Here is a 23053-nt window from a genome sequence, read left to right as displayed (position 1 = left end):
CTACCCTTTATCATCTTTGTTAGCTGCACAGCAGGGGCAGGATATTGGTGGAATCCTGCAAGGCATTCCAGCACTCTCTTACAAAACTATTAAAACTGTTTTTTGCCATATCCATATAAGATATCTCAAATGTGTATAGAATGTAGGTAAGCAATTCTGCTTCCTCCATGGTGCAAATTTGGTATAGATTGAATAACCCTATTTATAATCTTCAGTAGCATATAAGAAATCCAGATCCTCAAATAGCCACATTAGAAATTGTAATTTGGTACAATTTTAAATGCTTGTCTATCACAGGGTAGACTTAGATTGAGACACCATGTTTGACAATTGTATTCGAAACCACCATACCTAGTAAAATTTACTGGGCTCAACCAACCCTTGTAATTGCACATCTTCCTACATCTCACAAGGGACAACTTTCTGGAGGGACATTACTTCACATAATGTCATTCCTTTAATCTAGCATCTTAAACACTGATGATGGGTTTACTCCAGCTACACAAGCTAATGCTAACACTTGCTAATGTCCTCTTTTCTCAGGCCTGATGTACTTCCTCCTTTCTAACAAAAGGCCGTTTAATCCTGTCAATGATTTGTGATACCCAGTTTGTTTTCTTTGTATCATCATTTTAAAATCAAGTGAAAATCTAAGACTTACAATAGTACACTTACATTGCTTTAGGTAGTTTGGTTAATCAGCCTTGGTTACTACCAAAGAGCTGCACATATGTAATCATGATGTCAGGACATCTCAAGGATTACACTATGAACCGGATGGACAAGTTGACTTGTGGAATTGATCACCTGCAAGTGGATATTACAGTAAACCTGGACTGCATGGATAACCGTTTGTGCTCTTCAGGACTATGACATCAGCCCCAGCCTGAAGACCAAGGGGGGAAATTTAGGTACCATGCCAATCCAGCAGATAGCAGCACCATCATCACCGCATTGAGCAAACTTGCATCAAATGGAAGAAAGAGGGTGTGCCTAAAAGCAGGTGGAATTCAGGTGTCTTAAATACCCTGATCAACAGACCTTTACTCTCTCCCTGGTTTTTCCTCCATCAAGGTTAGACCTAAAAGAGGGGCTTTGTCATCTCTCTCTCAGATACTTTCTTCACTCAGCACCATGTGGACAGTTAACAGCAAACAGCTGAGAATCATATTTCTCCATTTAATTGATCCAAGAGATGGTGGAATCTAGACTAATGTCTTGTTACCACCCCGTCTAGGCTATGGCACCATACCAAGGAAAAAGAATGATAAACGGCTAAAGGAATGGAACATGCAACTGTTAAAGAGTAACAGAAAGAAACATAAGCACAAATGGTAGACTCTTTTTAGTGTATTGTTGTATAATACAGAAGTTACAAATAAACACACTGGTGCAATTTCTTCTGAAGTGACCCAGGCCAAAACAATAAATAAGACACACACCAGCGAAAGAAAATTGAGGTCCAAGCAGGGAAAAGAAGGTCATACACACAAATGATACAATTACAAACAAGCCAAAACCGACTGCTGAACTAGCTGCCACTGCCGCCACCCCCGCTGCCGCCAACTGCCTCACTGCCTCCAACAGCCTCACTGCCTCCCTCCTCTTCTGCCTTCGGGAGGGGCTTTTATATAGGAGTGGCCAGGAGTGGCCAGCAGGCAGGTAGACCTGGGGAGGAACAGAGCAGAGTCAAGTTCAGAAAAGGTGAGGAAACCTGGCACCGGATCTGGATTCTGAGATACACCTAGAGAAAGGAAACACATACACACACGCTTACAGACAGAAATCTGATCAACATTACCACAGCAACAGGTTCACCAAATTTCTTCAAGCAAGCTTGCAAATGCGGTCAGTTCCCTCTTGTTAAACTGCGGATGGAACTCATATTCCCAGCATACCTTGACGACGTCACATTTTATCAACAAGAAACCAGGGGTGGAAATTCCCTCCTAATTGTAGACAAACTGAGTGAGGATGACCAACTGAGATAATCACCAAAAATCATCAACATGTGAGACTTTTACATCTGGGCATAGTTTATAGTCGGGCATATCTGGGCAAAAGTATATAGGTTACATTTAGCTGACGCTTTTATCCAAAGCAACTGAGTACAACTTGAGCAATTGAGGGCCTTGCTCCGATGCCCAACAGTGGAGCTTGATCCAGCAACCTTCTGATTATAACTCAAGTAACTCAAGTAACAGCTGCCACTGCTTGAATTAAACAGTAAAGTTTAATCAAGATCCTAGTACTTTCTTGAAAGTATTTGGGCTTGGTGTACATACCATTTTGTTTGGATAATCTTAAGTAATATTTGTACAGACTGGAAGTTCTTTTTCCTCTTTGCATACAATCTCTCTATGTCTTGCTTTTTACTAGCAAACATAGGTATCATCATGTCACTTCAATAGGCACAGACACATTGACCTTATTGTTCAGTTAGTAAACCTGCCATTACCCTTTGTTCTAACATCACGTGAGAACAAGCCAGCTGAGCTCATTAACATACAGTCACATTGCTGTTTAAATTCTGCACCATTTTATTGCTGGCACAATAGCATGTCCGCCTCCTTCTCGCTCTCGCGAGCGTGTACCGACCTGCATGAAAGCATTCGCTCTCCTCTCCTTTTACACACTCACACACATAAACACATGCTCGCTATATTTTAGCTTGTTTTTCTGTAAATATACAGATTGTTTATGCTATTGTTTGTGATTTAGAGTAGTTGCGTTAATAAATGTATCATTTATTCTCACCAAGTTGTCTGTCTTGATATCATTCAGATTGTGCTTGTTGCCAATATCCTCAAACAAATGACTGTAATTTAAATCTTTCAGGGATCAAATCATTAATGTTACTTTCTTTGTTAAAAATGAAAGATTGTGATTTCAATATTTGAGATGATTTAATGGGACTGATTAGTGTGTCAAACCACTACAGTGGGCCTGTCCCTCTTGCTGGGCGCCCAGCGACAGCATGACTTTAAACTTAGCAAACAGGAACTGTTTGGATTGCTTCAACCACAGTGGCAACAAGACTAAAGAGATGTGAGGAGGCTTCTCAAATAAGCTTCTCACTTTATTCAACATGAATTGGCATTTCATTTTCGTTTTCATCATTTGATGTAAGTTATTTTCTATGCAATACTACAATATATACATTGTTAGTTTATTTTTTATTTTTTTTCATATGTAGCATTTTTTAATTCCTTAGCAGAAACAAGAATTCTTGTGTTCCAGTAACAGTGGTGCTGGGTTGTATATGCAGGCACTGAGAAATGGAATTGGTCACAGAGGCAGTTAACTCTTCAGAGTGGAGCATCTGTCAACATCTGAAATATAAACAACATAAGAAATACTGGTGCTGTGAGCGTGTAACAGCATTCAATTACTGCACGATTATGGCATATGCCAACAATACAAACAAGAAAGTGACAGTAACTGATAACCCAGCTCAGACTCTCTTTACTGTCACTGTGAGGGATCTACAGGAGAGAAACACTGGAGCATATTGGTGTGCAGTGGAGATTTCAGGAATATTTCAACCAGATGTCAAAACACAGCTATATATCACTGTGAAATCAGGTATTACAAATTCTTTATGAATATTGAATATTCAGTTTAGTGACATTTTTCATATTGCATATATTTCATCCATACATATTCATACAAAAGTGCCTTTCTTTGTTTCCAGCTCCTGCTGTGTCTGTGACCAAGAGCAGAGTGAGTGGAGAGGAGGGGAGCAGCGTCAGTGTCCAGTGTCTCTACAGCGCTGCATATAAGAAAGAGGCGAAGAAGTGGTGCAGATCTATAGACTGGACCTGCTACACAGTGGGGAGGACCAACACATCCCAGAATTCAGCAGTGCAGATCAGTGATGATGGGAAAGGCACCTTCACGGTGTTGATGACTGGACTGAAGAAGACTGATGCTGGCTGGTACTGGTGCTCCACTGGAGGTCTAGAAGTTCCTGTTCACTTTGACGTCACTGATGCACTTGCAGGTATATTGTTTTGTATCTAATCAATTAAATGGTGTAAAAATTATTAATGTTGTTTAACCTTTAAAAGATGACAACAGTGATTAAAGAAAGAAAAAAAAACTATGCATAGGGTGCCTTATTAGATTTGGTTATGTCACGTTGCAGCCCCGCCCCTCCTCAAACGTCTTGGTGTGTACGTGTGTGTGTTCGTCCATGTCGCCGCGCCCTTTCGTGTCGTCCACCTGTTCTGTATTATGTGTAATCCTCGTGTGTGTGTATATATGTCTCTTGTGTTGTAGTACGTGTTGTTGGTGTTTGAACGGTGTTTAGTGAGGTGTGCGGTGTTAGATGTGTCGTCTGTGTTAAATAAAAATGTGTGTTTGAACGTGCCCCTACTCCACATACTGTTAGCCTCGAATCATCACAGAAACACCAACCAAAGAAGGATGCCTGGGAAGGGCAAGAAGAAGGGGAAGAAGGGGAAAAGACGCACTTCCCCAAATAGTGCCTGCAATCCCTCCGTGCTCTTGGGTACCCTCCTGACTCCTGCTGCAGAAGAGCGTGGTCTGGGGGCAGAGGTGGAGGAGTCACACGGGATTACGTCTGACCATAATGACTGGTATAACTATTTCCAGTCCTCGGAGTCGGACACCGCGGACTTTTCCTGTACCAGGGTGAGGCCATCACTCATCCTGTCTTCGCTCCATGGGATCACAACAGAGCAGGGACCTGCTGGGTACTACGGAGACCTACCTATTTATGAGGACAGGTACTTGGAGGTGGAATCCGCAGAGTCCTACATGGACCTTACAGAGGGATATGCGGAGTATGGCGAGCGAGGGGAGTGCCGTAACGTCACCCTAGAGTCAGACTTGGGGTCGGATCATGAGGAGGACCCGTCGATGGAGGTGGAGGAGGTACCTCAGGGGAATCTAGGCGCTCTGGAGTCAGCAAGCAGCCCTGGGTGACTGGTGGAGAGATGGCATCATCAACAGAGGAGGACATTCCTCCCCCTAGGGCGAGGACCTATGCCTAAGTCTCGGGGAGGTAAAAAGGCAGCGGCACCGAGGTCTGCTCTGCCGGGGTCTGGCAGGGTCACCAGGGTCTGCTCCAACACCTGATGGTGAATGACATCTCAAAACTATTCTTGAACGTACTTTTTCAGATTTGAATTCCTTACTGAGAAGTTTGAAAGAACTTAGGAGTCGTTGTTGAGTTACGAAAAAATGTGTCTGGAGTGTGAATGGCCATCATAACTTGTGTTTTTCATCGGAGCCTTGCTCACTAAAGCTGTTATTTTAACTAAGCCTACTCGCTGGTTGAGTTAGCTAGACAGGCAAGCTTGTTAAGGTTTAATTCCCGAAGTTTGGGCCCTGCTGTCGGCTTGTATGTCGACACGTAGCCCCCAGGAGAGAGAGTTTCGCCTGGTTTGGGCTCCTACGCGACAGCAAGGATTGTATTTTGCACTGGAAAACTTAAATCAGATTGTGAGCTAAGAAAAGGGGGAGAGAGACAAGTACTCATGCATGTGAGCACACAGCTTGACAACATGGAAAAAAGACACCCAACATGCAGCAGGAGTGGCTAAAGCCATACAGAAAACAACGCATCTGGTAATGGGACATCCAATCACGGTACTAACCACACACAGTGTAATAGCATACGTGAACTCACAAGCCTTCACCTTGACAGCACTAAGGCAACAGAGGATCAGCAAAATTTTGGAAGCACCACACATCACGTACACACATGAAGGAATCAACATGGCAGACATGATGGGAGGAGGAGAGCCTCATCAGTGCGAACAGGAAGTCAAAAAGCAGGAGAAGGTGAGACCAGACCTAGAAGGAGAACCAATTCCAGGAGCAGGGAACATGTTCACTGATGGGTGTGGATTTAGAGGACCAGATGGGGATATAAAAGCAGGGTATGCAGTGGTGGCAGAAACACAGGGAGAAGTAGATGAATTTTGGACGGTGAAAGCAGAAAGGCTGAAAGGTTAGCAATCAGCACAGCGAGCTGAGGTAATGGCAGTAGTGGAGGCCTTGAAGTTAGCAAAGGGCAAGGAAGTGAATATTTATACTGACTCTGCTTACACGGTAGGGGCAGCACATGTGGAGCTAAGACAATGGATGAGAGCAGGGTTTAGGACAGCGGGAAACAAACCAATTAAACATGAGGCAGAAATGAGGGAGCTGGCAAAGGCCTTGCAGGGACCAGAAAGAGTAGCTATCATAGAGTGCAGGGGACATGTAGAGTATGTCAACAGTACAATCCCAAACCTACAATTAAGGTGGCACCCGGTAAGTATCCGTTGTCAATAACACCAGGGGAAGAGATAGTAATTGACTACACAGACATGGTGGACTCAGCATAGGAAGACAGTGCTTCAGTGGTAAATTTCCTGGTGAACCAGTACATTCCTCACCATGGGTTTCCGAGAAAAGTGAGATCAGATAATGGCACTCATTTTACAGTGCGCAATTTGCAGGAGTTAGAGAAAATGCTGGGTCTGAAACATTCATTTGGGGCAGTGTATCATCCTCAGTCTCAAGTTAAGGTGGGAAGGATTAATCTAAATGTGAAAAACAAAGTGGCCAAAATCTGTGCACAGACAAAATTAAATTGGGTTGACGCCTTACCTTTGGCATTAATGCAAATTAGATGTTCAGTAAATGCAACAACTGGTTTTACCCCTTTTGAATTGCAGACAGGTTGAGGATTTCCAGGACCGCAGGGACCCTTAACAATAAATGAGAAAAGAAAAACATCTCACACACACATCATATTTTAATGAATTGCAAAGTATCGTTTCAGCTTTCTCCACGCAGGAGGGGGACCGGACGGGGAGCAGACAAACCCAGACGATACCCGTTACGGACTGGGGGCTGCTGAGAGTCATCAAGAGAAAATGGAGTGAGCCGAGGTGGACAGGTCCATTCCAGGTGACAGAAAGAACCAGCCACGCCGTACGCCTGAAGGGTAAAGGGGAAACGTGGTTTCATCTGAGCCAGTGCGCCGCCGCAGAGTCACCGCAGAGGAGTCTGCAAGAGACAGCGAGGGACCTTGCTGAAACATCACCTAACTCACCTGACCCGGAAGGGGCAGAATAATCCCCGGGAGCAAAAGGGTCAAGGTAGTCCACCCTTAGACCCCGAAGTAAGAAGAACAGAACACCAGTGATGACTTCTGGACAATTGTGTTGTTTGATTATTTGTTGGTGTATTGTGTTGTGTGTTTCCATTTACAGTTTGGTCACGCTTGGGTTAAATAATAGCATGGCAGTAGGAAAGGATTAAAACATTAACAACAAGACGGTGAAGAAGAATGGGGGTAGAGATTGGTGGATGTGTAGCATGTGCAGCCGCAAGACCCAGACTTATAACCACCCCGGCACCCCTATTCCCACAAAAAGACCCCAAGGGTTATGCGTGCATGATTGGCCTGACTAAGGAAAGAAACCCTAAGAATTGTGACACTTTGAGCGTTATTTTCCCCCCCATCAGTAACAGAACCAGGACAGGACTATTTTCACCCGAAAAGGGGGAGGGGAACTACACGTGCTTCGTTAGAAGTTCAAGCACACCTCAAGTACGCTTGGGGCACATCCCGGCGGAATGGTGTAACCGCACGGTCACTGGGAACGAGTCTGTGGGTTCATGGGCACGAGCAGGATTGTATGATTATTGTGGAAGGATGACTTTGGTTGTTAACATGCCAGAGAACTCGGAGGGGACATGCGCCATGGTCAGGTTAGCAGCTCCTTTATTACTGATAGGCAAAAAACTACACAGGGACCCGGTAACTGATGCAGCAAGACAGTAGCGAGAGGCATACCATTTTGATTTAACAAGGAATACCCCCACATACATAGATGCAATAGGAATACCTCGCGGAGTTCCGGACAGATATAAGTTAGCAGACCAGATAGCAGGGGGATTTGAGAATATTCCGATACTTTCTGCATTATTCCCCATTACTCCAAATAAAAATGTGGATCGGATTAACTATGTACATTATAATGTCCTCAGGCTAGCCAACCTGACTAGGGATGCAGTGGAAGGACTTAGAGATCAGCTGGGACCAACCTCACTGATGGCGGTGCAAAATCGTATGGCATTAGACATGTTGTTGGCGGAAAAGGGGGGTGTCTGCGCTATGCTTGAGGATGTGTGTTGTACATTCATTCCTAATAATACCGCTCCGGATGGGTCGGTTAGTAGAGCATTGGATGGTTTGAAGACCCTATCAGAGGAAATGCATGAGAATTCAGGCATAAACAACCAGTTGGAATCCTGGATGGTGAGCCGGTTCGGTCAGTGGAAAGACTTAATTGTGTCATTGATGGTTTCATTAGCCACATTCACAGGAATTGCTGTGACATGCGGGTGCTGCTGTATTCCATGTATTAGGGCGTTAATGGTTAGACTAATCTCAGCTATGATAGAAAGGAAAGATGTGCATGAGGGTACCACGATGATGCCATTGATACAGGGGGAAAGGGACGTAGAGACAGGAGATGCCAGAATAAAGGAGTGTGATTGGTGATCTCTTTGTAGAGATCAAAAGGGGGAATTGTGGAGTTTCAGAAATGAAATGAATGCTAAGCTTACACTAGTAGAGAATAATGTGCAGAATGGAATAGGACTAATGCTTGAATAAATAAAATAATTACTGTATGTCCAGACATAACAGGAAATGCCCTAGCCATGCATATGTGTGATTATGCAAGAAGACATGTGTACGAGACGGTCAAACAGAGGTGACGGCTGAGATGGAAAAACACAAAAGCAGAAGTGGCACAAGGCGAGAGAAATATAAGTCTGTCTGTTGCAAAGTTATGATTTAGATCTCACTCGCACTGAGTTGTGAAGTGACATCTCCAGAGCTCTGCATTAATAAAAGGCCACAGGGTAACGCACTGTTTCCTGTCTCTTCTTTCCTGCATCAACGGACACGACACTAACTAATCATATAACAGAATCTGGCCCTTAGCTATTTTATTAGCTTTTTATCAGGGCACGCTTAGTAAAACGTCACATCTCTACATCAACTTTTTTAAAAAAATTAACAGGCAATCAAATTATTTTGGCTATACTAAAACCTGTCCTGGAGCAATGCCTAGCTAGCTGGATAGCTAACACTAACATGCAAGACTGGGTTTGTTTTGCAGAAGTAGCAGACGCTAAATAGCTGCCTTGTAAAAGAGGTTTGCATTGGGGACTGTTTGTATTTGATGCATGCACTTTAGGTATTATTGCATAACGCTATTTGTGATGTATTTTTGTTTTTCAATCAGTCACATTCCAAGCCAAACTTCTCTTAGGTATCTTGTATCAGTGGAGAACTACTTTTGAAGGCATTGTTACTAGCTAACTGTTAGCTAGCAAGGTAACAAGGTAACTCTTTTTAAACAACAAAAAGAAAAAACACTTTACTGTGATTAACAACTATGAATTTACTAAGTTGTGATTGTTTCATAGAAGGTCTGATTAGCTAGCCTAGCTAAAGCTATGTTTAATACGTTTTGATACGTCTAACGACACTGGCATTTTTGGACAAGAGTAGCTTTATAGTTGCTTAGCTAATGTCACAGAATTAAAAGTAGAATCAGACGGAAATGTTGAATATTGTGTCATTGCACCAGCCATGAGGCATTAAAGTGTCTGGACAAGAACATAGCTAGCTAGCTAACTGGCTTAGATCACTACTGCAGCTCTCACACCTCGGTTTATTACATCATAATAGGTAATGTGGAATTTTTAAGGACCATTGTTGCGTCTGATAACCCGTTCAGAAAAGGTGTTCTTCAGCTGAATGAACAGATACTGAAACGAACACTAAAGAGATCATCCAACATTCAAGATATTTCAGTAGACACACTAGTGGAAGAGCTGCTGAGGTTCCTGAGCCATGAATGTCCGGCCTCCAGCATCTACTCTGGACAGGTATGTCACCGCCTTGCACCAGGACGCAGAGATCCGTGAGCATGACTGAGATGTAATTATAACTATATACACCTCATTAGTCTGATGCTAATGAGCACACATGCACACCTGCCGTCCAGTTCTTTAACATCCATATCCGTCACCTTGATTTATCTTAGTAAGTTGCTGCTGAAGCTCTGTCTCTCTTTCTCTCTTTCCCCATGCCTCCTTCCCTTCCTGTAGGAGTGTGGATACACCACTGGCGTTGTTGCCTGATGCACCTCCTTTGGAAGAGGACACGGTCCACTGTCAGAACTGGCAGGAGACAGTGGAGCCGCACACACTCGCCTCTCTCGGCTCCCGGGAGATCGAACGGCAGGCTGTCATATATGGTAAAACAGCAAATGTGGTGCACAGCAACTGACTATAAAAGACAACTCCCAGTACACAGTTAACATGTAAAATGAAAAAAATTATTTACTGATCTAACTTAAACTAAATAGCTACTAAATCTTTTGAACATACAGTATTCTATTTATTATGCACATATGATAATTCTATCCTGACTCATGAAAATGTGGAATTCTGAATTGTGTAACGTTTGTAAGAAATTGTAGTGACTTTGCTATATCCTCTTCCTCAGAGCTGTTCACAACGGAAGCATCTCACTTGCGGACTCTCAGGGTTCTCGATCAGGTGTTCTTCCGGAAGATGAGGAACCTTTTGACCGTCGAAGAACTTTCCTGTATCTTCCCCAACCTGCCCCAGGTCTACAGTCTTCATGGTCAGTCTCTCTGTGTGCGAGCGTGTGTGTGTGCGTGTAAATCTGCTCCATTTGTCTTAGTGTGTTTTCAAACCTAAATTTCTGAAGCCTACTTGGTGTCTAAATCATAATCAAGATTAAAGAAGTGTAAAACCCACCCAAACTGAGAATTTAATGACAGAACAATATCAGCTATCGGCACCATGCCATTACTGTGAGCAGGTATGGACTGGAGGCTGTACATGTTGTTTCTGCGGTGGCCTTCATGACACAAGTAGAGTTCTGTTGCCCACTGACACAACTTTCTAACAAACCACATATACACTGGCTCGCTTAAACAGATTCTGTTTTGTGGTGTTGCATTTGTGTTTCAGCGAATCTGTGTGAGTCCATGAAGAGGCTGAGGGACTCTTCTATAGTTCAAGGCATCGGAGACATCATGGTGTCTAGAGTGAGAGCTGGCTAGTGTTACTCCCTTTCTAGTTCACATCATCTTTTGGTGCTGTCTAAAATGAAGGGGTTGTTCTGTGCAGTGTGGGATATACTTGTTGCTTTACTTGATATGTCAGTAGCTCATGTGTTTGTGTGTGTGCGTGATAGTTTGAAGACGCTGCAGGAGAGGAGTTCCAGGAGCAGGTGTCTCACCTGTGCAGTCAGCAGAGTCAGGCACTGGAGCTCATTAAAAATAAATGCAAAGACCCGCGTTTCGCGCACCTTATACAGGTAACACTTTTTAGAGGTATAAAGCCTTTGGACAAACCTACAAACACTAGAGCTTCTGCCATATTTGTTAGTGGGCTGGGTTGTGAATTGGTTGACCCATACTTTGAATTGGAGACTATCCAGTCTTTTATATTTGACTTTTATTGCAGCACATAACTTCTAGTGATGCTGTTTTAGGTATAAATTGGTGTTGCAGTCAACAGAATCCACATTTGGACTTAGATGTCCTTGGCTCATTCGTGTGTGTGTGTGTGTGTGTGTGTGTGTGTGTTAGGAATGTGAAGCCAGCCCTCACTGCCGCCGACTACAATTAAAGGACCTTCTAGTGTCTGAGATGCAGAGACTCACCAAATACCCCTTGCTGCTGGATAACATCATCAGACACACAGAAGGCATGTATAGAAACACTCACACACAATGTATTGAACCATGAAAACACTTCAGTATACACACACATACCAGTTTACCAAGGAGGCAAGCACACACACCCTTTCTCCTGGATTAACACTAGTATGTGCCCCCACAACAGCTGGTTCTCCAGACCTGCAGACATTGGTGAGGGCACAGGCGTGCTGCCGTGGGATACTACGAGCTGTCAATGAGGTCGTCAGGGAGACGGAGCACCGGCGACTGCTCAGCCGTTATCAGCGCAGGCTAGACTTGTCCCCTCTGGAGAGGCAGGCCAGTCCTGTCGCTGCTCAGTTCAAGGTACGGCCTTACTATGTATCCACCATCTGCCTTCCAAACAGCTTCTCTGGTCTTGGAGCACCTGATCCAGAGTATGAATTATTAACTATATTCTTTTTCTATGTAGAATCTGGACCTGACCACTAAGAAAATGATCCACGAAGGACCGTTGACTTGGAAAGTTAGTAAAGATAAAGCTATAGGTAAGAGATCATCACAGCTGAACAAATCACTGTTCACTCTGGGGAATGCAGCTATTGAGAGCATGGTGCTATGCTGACTTGGAGTTATTTGGTTCCCTGCTACCTCACACATGACATGGTCTGAATAACTGTGTGTGTGTGTGTGTGTGTGTGTGTGTGTGTGTGTGTGTGTGTGTGTGTGTGTGTGTGTGCACCTGCATCTGCCTGTATGCTCATACGTGTGTATGCACATGTTTCAAGGACTTTTAATGTGAATGGATGCTTTCAGTGATCTGTGTGCAAGCTTGCATACATTTTTGTTTTTCCTCTTGCAAATGATTACTTGACAGGTCCATTCTCACTCTGTGTGTGTGTGTGTGTGTGTTCCAGACATTCATGCTCTGCTTCTCTCAGACCTGTTGGTGCTACTCCAAAGGGGTCCAGGTGACCGTTTGATCTTGCGATGTCCAGCGCGCTCACTGGGTGGGGTTTGGGGTGGGAACACGCACCTCAAAACCACCTTTTGCCCCGTTGTTCGCTTGGATTCATCTCTTGTCAGATCTGTGGCTACAGGTATATTTGTAGTTATTCTTACAGCTATGAATAGCCAGAATAGATGAATGGGTCTGGAATAACTATGTCTTTATTTTATTTTTAAAAAATTAAGAAGCCAGTTAGAAATTGCATGTGGGTTACTTTGAATACATTGTTTGACAACCTGCTCTTCTCTATCAGATAACAAGGCCTTGTATGTGATCAGTACATCAGAGAGACAGATATACGAGCTGGTGGCTGGGACTTCCTCTGAGAAAAACACGTGAGTTTGTTTTTTTTCCTCTCTCTGACCCACCATCTTGTCATCAAGGTCAACCAGTCAGCACTGCTGTGTCTGTATTGTGATAACATTTATGGTGTCGGGCCATTTATGGTTTAAATGACAAACCAGGCACCCAGAAGTATAGAAACCAAGCCTTAAGTGAAGTAGATATTGTGCATGAATGGATAACCATTTGAATTTTCCGCAAAATCAGCTCAGAAATATGGCAAGTATTTCTTTGAATACTATGCCCATATGTTCAGATGATTTTAACAACATTGTGCTGTTGTAGAAATTGGGACCTGATGGCTTTAGCGATGTTTCCACAGATGGAAGAACCTGTTAGAAAAGACCATCTCCTCGGCCTCTGGAGGCATTGAAGCCACCGAGCAAGGATCAACAGCTCCGTAAGTACTCAGGATTTTGAAAGTTTTCTAATGCTGCTGTAATGCTGTTAAGAGAAGGCAGAATTTCAAAGATGCACTTACAATGATTGGACTCCTGACATCTCCTCTAGGTCTGCGGTTCTACGGTTGCATGGTAATCAAGTCGGTCGTCTAGGTAAGCCCATGTTTGTTTTTGTTTGTATACAATGTCATAGGATTTGCTCTCTGTGGTACTTATGGCTGATGCCTTTGGTCCCTAGATGGCTCCCTATCAGAAGAGTCTGGTTCGATAGAGAGAGATTCACAGAGTGATGATGAAAATGTTCTCACACCTACTATCCCAACTGACCAATCAGAAGCCTACATGCATACTGGTGGGCAGGGTTATGTGGGAGGACAAGCTAAAGTGGCTGATGCTGCTCTTCAAGATGGTAAGAATTTGTTACACTCCGTTACACAGTCATTGTTGCACTATGATAGTTAAACAGTATATTTCTGGTGGTGGTGGTGGTGTTTTTATAAATAGAATTTTAGCAGGCTCAGATATTTACCAACTTTTTTGCACCCTTTGTGTTCTGCCAGTCAGGACACTAAGACTGTTGATCCTTGGATCCTTGGATCCTTTAGAGGCTGCCAGTCAGAAGCAGAAAGTGACATCATTGTCCTCACAGCAAGAAGGGCAGGAGATACCTTGCCAGTCACCAAAAGGCCGTTCACACCTGGAGATGCTGAGGCATGAAACGAGGCCCTGCCAATCACGAGCAAGCATACGGCAGCGCATGATAAAAAATGTGGATGGAATCTTTCAAAGAATGGAGGGACTGATGAAAAACCTGCATCAGCTTAGGGTAAAGTGGATATATTACTCACTCTCTCTCAAACACACACACACACACACACACACACACACACACACACTATCATTGCAGCTAGCTAGCACTTTCATGTTATGTTTTAAAAGAATGGCTTTGTGCACTTGTGAGATCCTGGTTAACTCCTTGTTTTCATTTTCATAGGAGATTGAAGCAGACCAGTGTAGACTGCTCACAATGGTGAGAAAAAAGTCACCTGTCAGTCAGTTCAGATGACACCATCCATGGGTCTTCCTCCATTATCAGGACACCATCTATTTATCTTGGGTCGAGCGATGGTAAGTGTGTCAAAGAAGCAATTTATAAATACTGGGGCTAAACCTGTTTAATGCTGTAGCACAATTCTTTTTGATTGTACCAAACAAAAAGAACTAATCTGGAATCAATGGGACAATTTGGGGTTGAGTTTAAATGGAGCACACAGTTGAATATTAAAACATCACCGCAGATCTTGGGTCTTGCTATTGCCAGACTGAAAACTGGCCTTCAAACCTGTAGCAATTCCTAATTTCAACTTTAAGAATTTTATGTATGTATTTGAATAATGTTTAGTATTGATTTTGGAGTTGGTGTAATTATGTTGCTTATGGTGTACTACCCCTGCAGACTGTGGCAATTGTATGGTCATCTTTCCAACCTGTTTAGGTAACGAAGAAGGGCCAACAGAACCAGCTCAGCCTGAGATCCATTCTACAGGATTCTGATTTATTACACGAGACATTGTAAAGAGATTTACTTACACATTTGAAACATGAACACACACAATAAGGGTGTGGCATTCCTGCCATTTCATACATCCGGTGTAGCTCTTTACTAGAATCCCAGCATGCCTTTCTCCTGGGAGAAACCTGCAAATATTGTATTGTCTGCAACTGAGAAGAGAGAGACAGGACAGACGAACCTTCAGCACATGCACCGAGTTGGAATAAAAAGCATTCAAATGAAAGTCCAGATATGTGAGGTGTTTTTTTTTTATCAGGTAAAGCTAAAGCTGGAGAAAGGGAACTGAGGTGACAGTTAAAAAAAAAAATAGTCAGTGAAGATGAAGAAATGGAACTAAAATGAGACTGAAAATGTATGGCTGAGGAAATGAATCTGCCCACTAAAGGGACCCCCCCCCCCCCCAAGCACTTTGCCCAATACATGTATGTTAATACTCACTCACGCCATCAGTGACAAACTGGCAATCCAACAGGTGCCATTTTGCTCGAGAACCCATAATGTGCCCATGTCAACTTGAGGCAAGATGGTGGTCTTCATCTCTCTTCGCCTTATGGAATGTGTGGATGGGTGACTTAAACAAATTCAGGTTCTTTTGCACTGGGACCCCTGCAAGACACATGGGCTCCAAGAGAGTATGTTGCATTAATATCATCATATGTCTATGTTGTATCCTTTATTTTATAAAGTAACACTATGCGAGAGCAAAGAATAAAGAGTGTGGAAGGAGTTTATTTTATTTCTTTAAGCGTTCTACAGAATAGAAAATAAAGGTTTGGCCTCTCTTTACGCACAATGGATAAGGCAGGGCATACTGGGATTGCCATTGTGTTGTGGCAAGACATCATCTTCACTGCTCATTACTGTATACTTATTTGTGCAGCCCTGTTCTGGACTGACTCCTGTCAACATTGCAGGGGACAAAAAGGAACATATTTGTTGTCTGATATCATGTCATTACCTATAAAGAGGCACATTCTGTGTAGTGTAAATACTGTGAAGCTCATCCCTCACCTCTTGAAATGGCTCAGTGATGCCAGGGTTGGTTTTTGACACATATGAAAGGATTTGTACTTTGATCTGTTAAGATGTTGGTAGAAGTGGCTTCTTTACACTGACTCCAGTTTGGCCTTTGTTGTATAATGGCTAATGTTATGGTTCAAAAAAGAAGGAAATTGTCCAAGATCAGTGTTAAGGACCAGGTTCTACCTTAATCTAGCTGCATCTGGATGCTAATATCCTAAGGCTAGATTATGCCATCACATTTCCCTTTTATAAACTAACCTGTGAAAGGGAGAAGGAAGAATGGCCCTCTATGCTGTGTGGTTTTCCCACTTCCATGTGTTGGGACTGTTTCGAGGGTCGTTGGTGTAACTGGATTTTGGGGTGAATTTGGACCGGGCTTTGACAATTGACAAAATGTATAGAGCGGCTGGTCCATTTTTGGCTTTGTATGCAAGCATCAAGATTTTAAATATGATGTGGTCAGTTACTTCATACTGCCAATGAAGTGAGCGCAGCAGTGGAGTGACATATGAATTTAGGAAGATTGAAGACCAGTGATGCAGCTGCATTATGGACAAGTTGTAGAGGGCTGATGGCTCTTAGAGGAAGACCAGCAAGTAGCGAGTTGCAGTAGTTTAGCTTTGAGATTACAAAAGACTGCACAATTACCTGGGCAGCTTCCTGTGAAAGAAAGGGCCGAATCCTTCGTATGCTACAAAGGAGAAATCTGCAAGACCAGGTCAGATTTGAAATATGAGTAGAGAATGACAACTGGTTGTCCAAAGTTATGCCCAGGCTACGAGCAGCTTCAGATAGTGATACCAGGGAGTTCTCGATGTACATAAGCTCGGCTTTACTGGGGTTGAGCCTCAAGTGGTGGCTGTCATCCATGACACAATGTCAGTCAAGCATGCTGAGATAAGTCTGGAGACCTGCGTATCAGAGGGTGGGAAAGAAAGAAATAATTGGGTGTCATCAGCATAGCAGTGGTAGGAAAAGCCATGAGAAGATATTACATCACCAAGAGAACAGGTATACAAAGAGGACAGGGCCTAATACTGAGCCGTGGGGGACACCAGAGGAGAGTCTACATGGATTGGATGTGGATTCTTTCCATGTTACCTGATAGGACTGAAAACATTTCCATGCAGAGCCAGTCACACCAAGACAGGAGAGAACATAGAGGAGAATGTTGTGGTTTATTATGTCAAAGGCTGCTGAAAGGTCCAGAAGAATCAGGACAGATGACAGTTTGGCAGCTTTAGCAGCATAAAGATTCGCAGTCACTGCTATGAGGGCTGTTTCTGTTGAATGTGCTGGATTGTAGCCAGACTGATGGGGATCATGCAGCTGCTTCTGTGTGAGGAAAACAGATAATTAATTGTAAACTTCCCGTTCAAGGGCTTTTGAGAGGAAAAAGAGAAGTGATACTGGTCTGTAACTGGTTATGTTGGTGCTGTTGAGTGTGGCATTCATGAGGATTGGTACCATCCTGGTGGTTCTGAATGCAGAATGCAGATCTCTTGAGATCGTCTAGAACAGAGTGGAAGCAATGGGATCCAGCGGACATGTCGGATTGATGGAGGTCAGGAGTTGAAGAGTTTTGTCTGAGCAGAGAGGGGAAAAAGAAGCCAGAGAGTTGGATGTACAGGAATGAACACTGGCTGGAAGAATGGGAACAAAGGAAAAGAACCGGCAAATTGCTGCAACCGTCTCCTCAAAGAAGAGGATCAGACAAGGTTCAGACAAGAAGCCTTGAATTGACAGAATCTAAGGCAAAAATAACTAAACTCATAGCCTACCATACCAAATCAGAGAATGATCCCAGAGAAAAACCCAAAGGACTACAGGCCATCTTTTGCGCCATGCAGTTTACGTTAGCTGTCCTAATTCTCTAGGATCGCTTTCTAAATACAACGCTGCTGTATTGAAGCTGGCCCGCAACCCAGATAACAGTCGGTCAACGATCAATAAAGAATCAATTCTACAAAAAAAAAAAATGAAGCTGAAGCGGGCGGTTAAATAATGATCTAAACTATGGTCTGAAGTAGTATGGTAGAATAGGGTGAACAACGATTGAAAGCTGTATATTCGGTGAGTGATAACCTGTAGAATATTGAGGAAAGGGATCGGGAGTTTGGGACGGCGGAGCGACACAAGGAACATGGGGGAGGAGAAGTGTTGGCTTGGGGCATAGTCGGCGTAGTAGCCACAGTTTGAATGAAGGAGACGGAAATATGTGTTTCTGTGAATAACAGATGAGTAGCTGTTCCCGCAGGCAAAACAGGGGAAAACGGAGTGGAATTGTTTCGTTTAGGGTCGGTGCACGGCCAAAGGAACAGACAAGAAAGTGCGACGAGTACACCTGTTGTCTAATAGTGAGTGTAAAGAAACGCGGCGTTAAAACTGCTCAAGCGTATAAGAGTGAGGATAAATTATATCCTTAGGTGAAAATATTACGCATGGCATAATGGAAAGTAAAGCATGTGTTTTATGCTCTCTCCATGATCTCTAACGCTCTTCATTTGGATGGTTTTCCAGCCAAACAGCCCTGATTTGCAAGCGTTCCGGTGATGAATGATAGTATTCATAAACGCAGTGGGGCTCAAGGCATTGAACGAATGCATAGTGGAAGAGTTGGGAACGGATCATGGATTTTACATTGCACTTATCTTAAGATGTAACGTATTGCTTTTAAGGATTACTTTCTTTATTTCCATAGAACTGAGCAGTGTTTTGCAAAATTTCGCGACGTGGATGTTTAAAAGCACATTTTATTCCAGTCTGGAAAACCCCTGAGCTTGGATTTTCTTTGTGCCGCAAGGTCCTTAGCATTCGGACATAGCCCCTCGCAAAGAAAGGCAAGTCGCCTAATTGTTGCAGTCTTTTTTCCCCTCACAGCGAATTGAGGGAATGCCGCCTGTCTTCGCTTTGTGTTTTTCACCTTTTAACTTTTGGATCCAAGTAAAACTCATTTTAAGCGTTGCATTGTCTTGTCCGCATCGCTGTTTTCTGAGCCTGCAGTAGTTTAATAGTTCTTGACACATTGGTGGATAGGGTTATTGAAATACGGTGAACTCAGTGCAGACATGCAAACAAAATGGATGAATTGATGAACCCTGCTGGGTTTTCTTTCGTTTCCTTTGTGTGGAGTCTCAGCAAATTGTTTCTTAAACCCAAATACTTTTCAGTAAAATAATTCTTAATGTTTCCACTCATTTCACTTGTTTATTGTTTTGGTGGCTTGAAGTGCATGTTTTAATGTATGCTTACAGCAGTAATCCTTGTATCAGTAGAAGCAAACTGTTTCCACCATACCTTATTGCAGTCTTCATTGGAAAATAGGTTTGGCTACGATTTAATCCTTAGCTCGCCTAACTCCAGTAAACGCGAATGAGAACCGATACTGTGTGTCAAGCAGCGACTTAAGTTGTTGCAAAAGCTGGGATGTAGATAGTCCTGGTTATGTATTTACAATCGAACACCAACTTAAACTTTTCTTAAATGTAGGTGCGGCGTAAACTGCCTTAGAATCATGGATATTTAGATTACTGTACCAAACTTGGTCCAGTGCCAGCATTCGAGCTTTTCAATGAAGGCCTCTAAGCCTCGGCCTGTCTTTGCGTGGGTGTTGGGGGCGCCCTGAGTACCACCCCCGCAATTCTTGTCCACTGTTACTCTGAGGCATTTAGGCCTTACCCTGTGCAGACAATGATCCGCTGAGCTGGTTACGTCGCTTGGCGACAAGTAATTTGAGACCACTGTTGATGGCTTACAACCACCTACAAAATGACAATGGGTCAAAAAAAGAGATGCATTGTTTCCATACCCCAGAATAATGCAAAGAAAACACATTCATGGTACTAATGTTTTAATTTGGGATTAGTTAAAAAATCAATATTTGGTGGAATATCTCAGATTATGATTGTAGCTTGTTCATGCATCTTGAGGTGTTCTCCACCAGTTTTTCACACTGCTTGTTAAATAAGATTTGATCACCTAATCAGAATCTCATTAAATACAATGAGCTGTACATATGGTGGAATTCAACAGACTGTGGAATTGAAATCATTGTCAAACGTAGAGATACTGATTGGGACTGATCTCTTAATTTTCATCGAGAGTTATGTTTTTATATATGAGTTTTTTTTTCTAAACTTTATTATAAAATATATGGGGTTATGGTCCCATTCTATTCTGTTCAAATGTAGGCCTACTGTTTTTACAATTCCTGTGAGAAGCGTGTGTGTTGTGTGTGTGTGTGTGTGTGTGTGTGTGTGTGTGTGTGTGTGTGTGTGTGTGAGAGAATCCAAGAGCCCCTATTTGAGATTGATGAGTGGCATGTGTTGGGAGTCTGCCCTCGACAAATAGTATCCTTGACTGTATTATCAGTTTTGTAAACAATCCCTGACAAGTGGGTGAGTGAGAAGTGCATGCACATAGACACAGCAGAAAGAGGAGGTCTGTGTTTTTGGCTTCCTAATCAAGTTTGCGTTCCCTTCATATACAGCCAATCAGAGAGAAGGGGACAGACATTTAGAAATAGAAAGTGAGGAAAGTTGTGGTTCTTCATTAAAGGAATTGGATTAAGAGTCACTATTCTTAAGAATGTGTTTAGTACCTACTCAGGCACACACAACAGCTTCTTCAATGACAGTTGCTGCTGTTATTTTAGAGCTGACCACACACACAAAGACCCAGGTAAACATACAAACAGCTCACTGACATATTTTTGCTCTCCCCAGAAATAGGGTTGTGTGGTTAAAGGTCATGTAACCATAGAAACGTAGCCCCCACACTGTTCACTGCTCCTGTACCCCCTTATTCATTCCCTTGGTAAGAGCCAAGCTTGGTAACCCTGGAGATGATGGGAGATGGCTGGGGAATGCGTGTGTGTGTGTGTGTGTGTGTGTGTGTGTGTGTGTGTGTGTGTGTGTGTGTGTGTGTGTGTGTGTGTGTGTGTGATGAGACCTTGTGGTGAGTGTGAGAATTGTGAAAGCACTGATTCACAAAGTTGTTGAATGATGGGCCTGTTTTTGTAAATTGCTTCCTTAGGGTGAAACACATTTAATACCTTGAAGGTGAAGTAGTGTGTAATGCTATTTTCTGGTTTGTTCATTATTCTTGCACAGTTCAATTAATAGATGAAGACTACAACCTTTGTTTGAATTTTCAGTGTGTATTCAAGATGTTCATTTTCAAAATGTGACTTAATTTTATACTATCACTGTTCCGGGACATTAATGGATTCATTGAAATATATAAAAAGAGATCTTTATAGATCTCTACATATTATGGTGTTGCTCTGATTTTATATGCACTTGTTCATTCTGAATGAGAACAGATTGTAATGAAATTGTGGGCACTTGTAGCTCACCTTTAAGAGCAGATAGAGCTTTGTGCTGACACCACCAGTCTTTGGTTTGATTAACAGGGAGTGTGTTCACTCTGAGATGTGTTGCTCTGGATTATGGTATTTGCTTTAAAGGTATACTTATTTCTCTTCCTCCCTCAGGTTAGTCCTCCTCCTCTTCAGCCTTCAAAATAGATTCTCTCAGGAGTAAGGTTGAACTGCTGCAGCTGCCGCTGGCGCTATCCTCTAAATCTATCTCAGAGCGCAAAACTCAACTGCGCAGAGCAACAGAACGTTCCAGGGGCGGAGCTGAGGTCCACAAACCCCAGGCACTGGCCCCAGACATGGACAACGAGTCACAGTACTCAGGCTACTCCTACAAGTCCTCCCATTCCCGTAGCTCTCGCAAGCACAGGTGCGTATGCCATTTCCCGACATTCTTCCCTTTTGCCTAAATGTGGGCGGGCATTGATGTTTTGTCTAGAACATACAAATGTGAATGTACACTACTGCAAACACTGAGGGTACCACCGTATCGTTATTTAACGATTATCCATTTTATGTTGCTTTATGTACCAACTTGGAGTATACTGTGTATATAAATGTTTATATACATCTGTGTGCGCGTGCGTGTGTGGTGCTGTTTCAGGGATCGGAGAGACAGGCACCGCTCTAAGAGCAGGGACAGCAGAGGGGACAAATCGGTCACTATCCAGGCTCCTGGAGAGGCCCTGCTGGACACAGAGTCCACACGTGGAGATGATCGAGTCCGTGTTTTCACTTCATACCTCGTCCAGCCTGGAAAACCATTCCACTATAGCTTCAGACCATAAAAAGTCTATAGTGCTTCAAAATATGAATGATTGACTTTTTTTTTTTTTTTTTTTTTACTGAAATGTTGGACTGGGCATCTCATGTCTCCTCATGCAGTGTCAGAAATTTTGCTCTAAAATCTCGCAGTACACATATACGCAACACGCGTATAAAAACAACCAATAGGAAACAGCCTGCCATAGCTCACATGCCAACTACAAATAACAGCGGTATAGCGAAATGAGCATGAAGTATGTGGGACACAAAAATATTTTGTGCAGTTGTGGCAGCAGATAGAATGCCTTTTTGATTTCACATTTGTTGTGACAAAAGCACAATATCTTAATGATCTAGCATGATAGTTTCCAGAAAATCTGTAGACCAATATTGAGAACAACTATCGATGGAGCACTGTGCCATGGAGTTTGGTCAAGGTTTCAGATGCATCGTCTTGTACAGTTTGAAATGCAAAACAATGTTTAAGACTGCTGGAATTGCACAGTGCAAAGGCAGGTTGGGGTGAGTACCAATGTTAGCTGGCATGCTTTTGTTGTAGACTTGATGGCCAATTCATTGTCTTTTTTCCAAGTCAAGCTTCCACACATTCACGCTTGACACTGTAACCTCATCAGCATGGTATGTTACTCTACAAGTCAAGTTTTCAGAACCAGGTGAATGACATCTCAAAACTATTCTTGAACGTCCTTTTTCAGATTTGAATTCCTTACTGAGAAGTTTGAAAGAACTTAGGAGTCATTGTTGAGTTACGAAAAAATGTGTCTGGAGTGTGAATGGCCATCATAACTTGCGTTTTTCATCGGAG

The 23053-nt window shown here is 43.0% G+C and overlaps 3 protein-coding genes across 3 annotated transcripts; all 3 read left to right on the top strand.

Annotated features, from left to right (window-relative positions):
* The first annotated feature begins 3278 nt into the window (after positions 1 to 3278).
* On the top strand, positions 3279 to 4950 carry LOC113569430 (polymeric immunoglobulin receptor-like). Its single transcript, XM_035522728.1, has 3 exons — positions 3279 to 3585; positions 3695 to 4003; positions 4538 to 4950. Exons 1-3 carry the CDS (start codon positions 3279 to 3281, stop codon positions 4948 to 4950), a joined length of 1029 nt encoding a protein of 342 aa, XP_035378621.1.
* A 795-nt stretch (positions 4951 to 5745) lies between these two features.
* Positions 5746 to 15238, top strand: LOC113568416 (rho guanine nucleotide exchange factor 11-like). The gene is made up of 19 exons (XM_035522727.1): positions 5746 to 5980; positions 6814 to 6898; positions 7489 to 7734; positions 9780 to 9965; positions 10153 to 10301; positions 10553 to 10693; positions 11047 to 11123; positions 11273 to 11395; positions 11670 to 11787; positions 11925 to 12103; positions 12210 to 12285; positions 12655 to 12837; positions 13000 to 13081; positions 13411 to 13488; positions 13599 to 13642; positions 13728 to 13898; positions 14050 to 14315; positions 14484 to 14617; positions 14985 to 15238. The coding sequence occupies exons 1-18, from the start codon at positions 5746 to 5748 to the stop codon at positions 14553 to 14555; spliced, it is 2511 nt and encodes an 836-aa protein (XP_035378620.1). The 3' UTR covers positions 14556 to 14617; positions 14985 to 15238.
* Positions 15239 to 21115: 5877 nt separating this feature from the next.
* On the top strand, positions 21116 to 22305 carry LOC118240814 (vang-like protein 2). Its single transcript, XM_035523057.1, has 3 exons — positions 21116 to 21145; positions 21580 to 21832; positions 22067 to 22305. The coding sequence occupies exons 2-3, from the start codon at positions 21762 to 21764 to the stop codon at positions 22248 to 22250; spliced, it is 255 nt and encodes an 84-aa protein (XP_035378950.1). The 5' UTR covers positions 21116 to 21145; positions 21580 to 21761; the 3' UTR covers positions 22251 to 22305.
* The last annotated feature ends 748 nt before the right edge of the window (positions 22306 to 23053 follow it).

This window comes from Electrophorus electricus, chromosome 25 (assembly GCF_013358815.1).
Source record: "Electrophorus electricus isolate fEleEle1 chromosome 25, fEleEle1.pri, whole genome shotgun sequence".
Classification (NCBI taxonomy): Eukaryota; Metazoa; Chordata; class Actinopteri; order Gymnotiformes; family Gymnotidae; genus Electrophorus; species Electrophorus electricus.
This window is presented reverse-complemented; position numbering and strand designations above follow the sequence as displayed.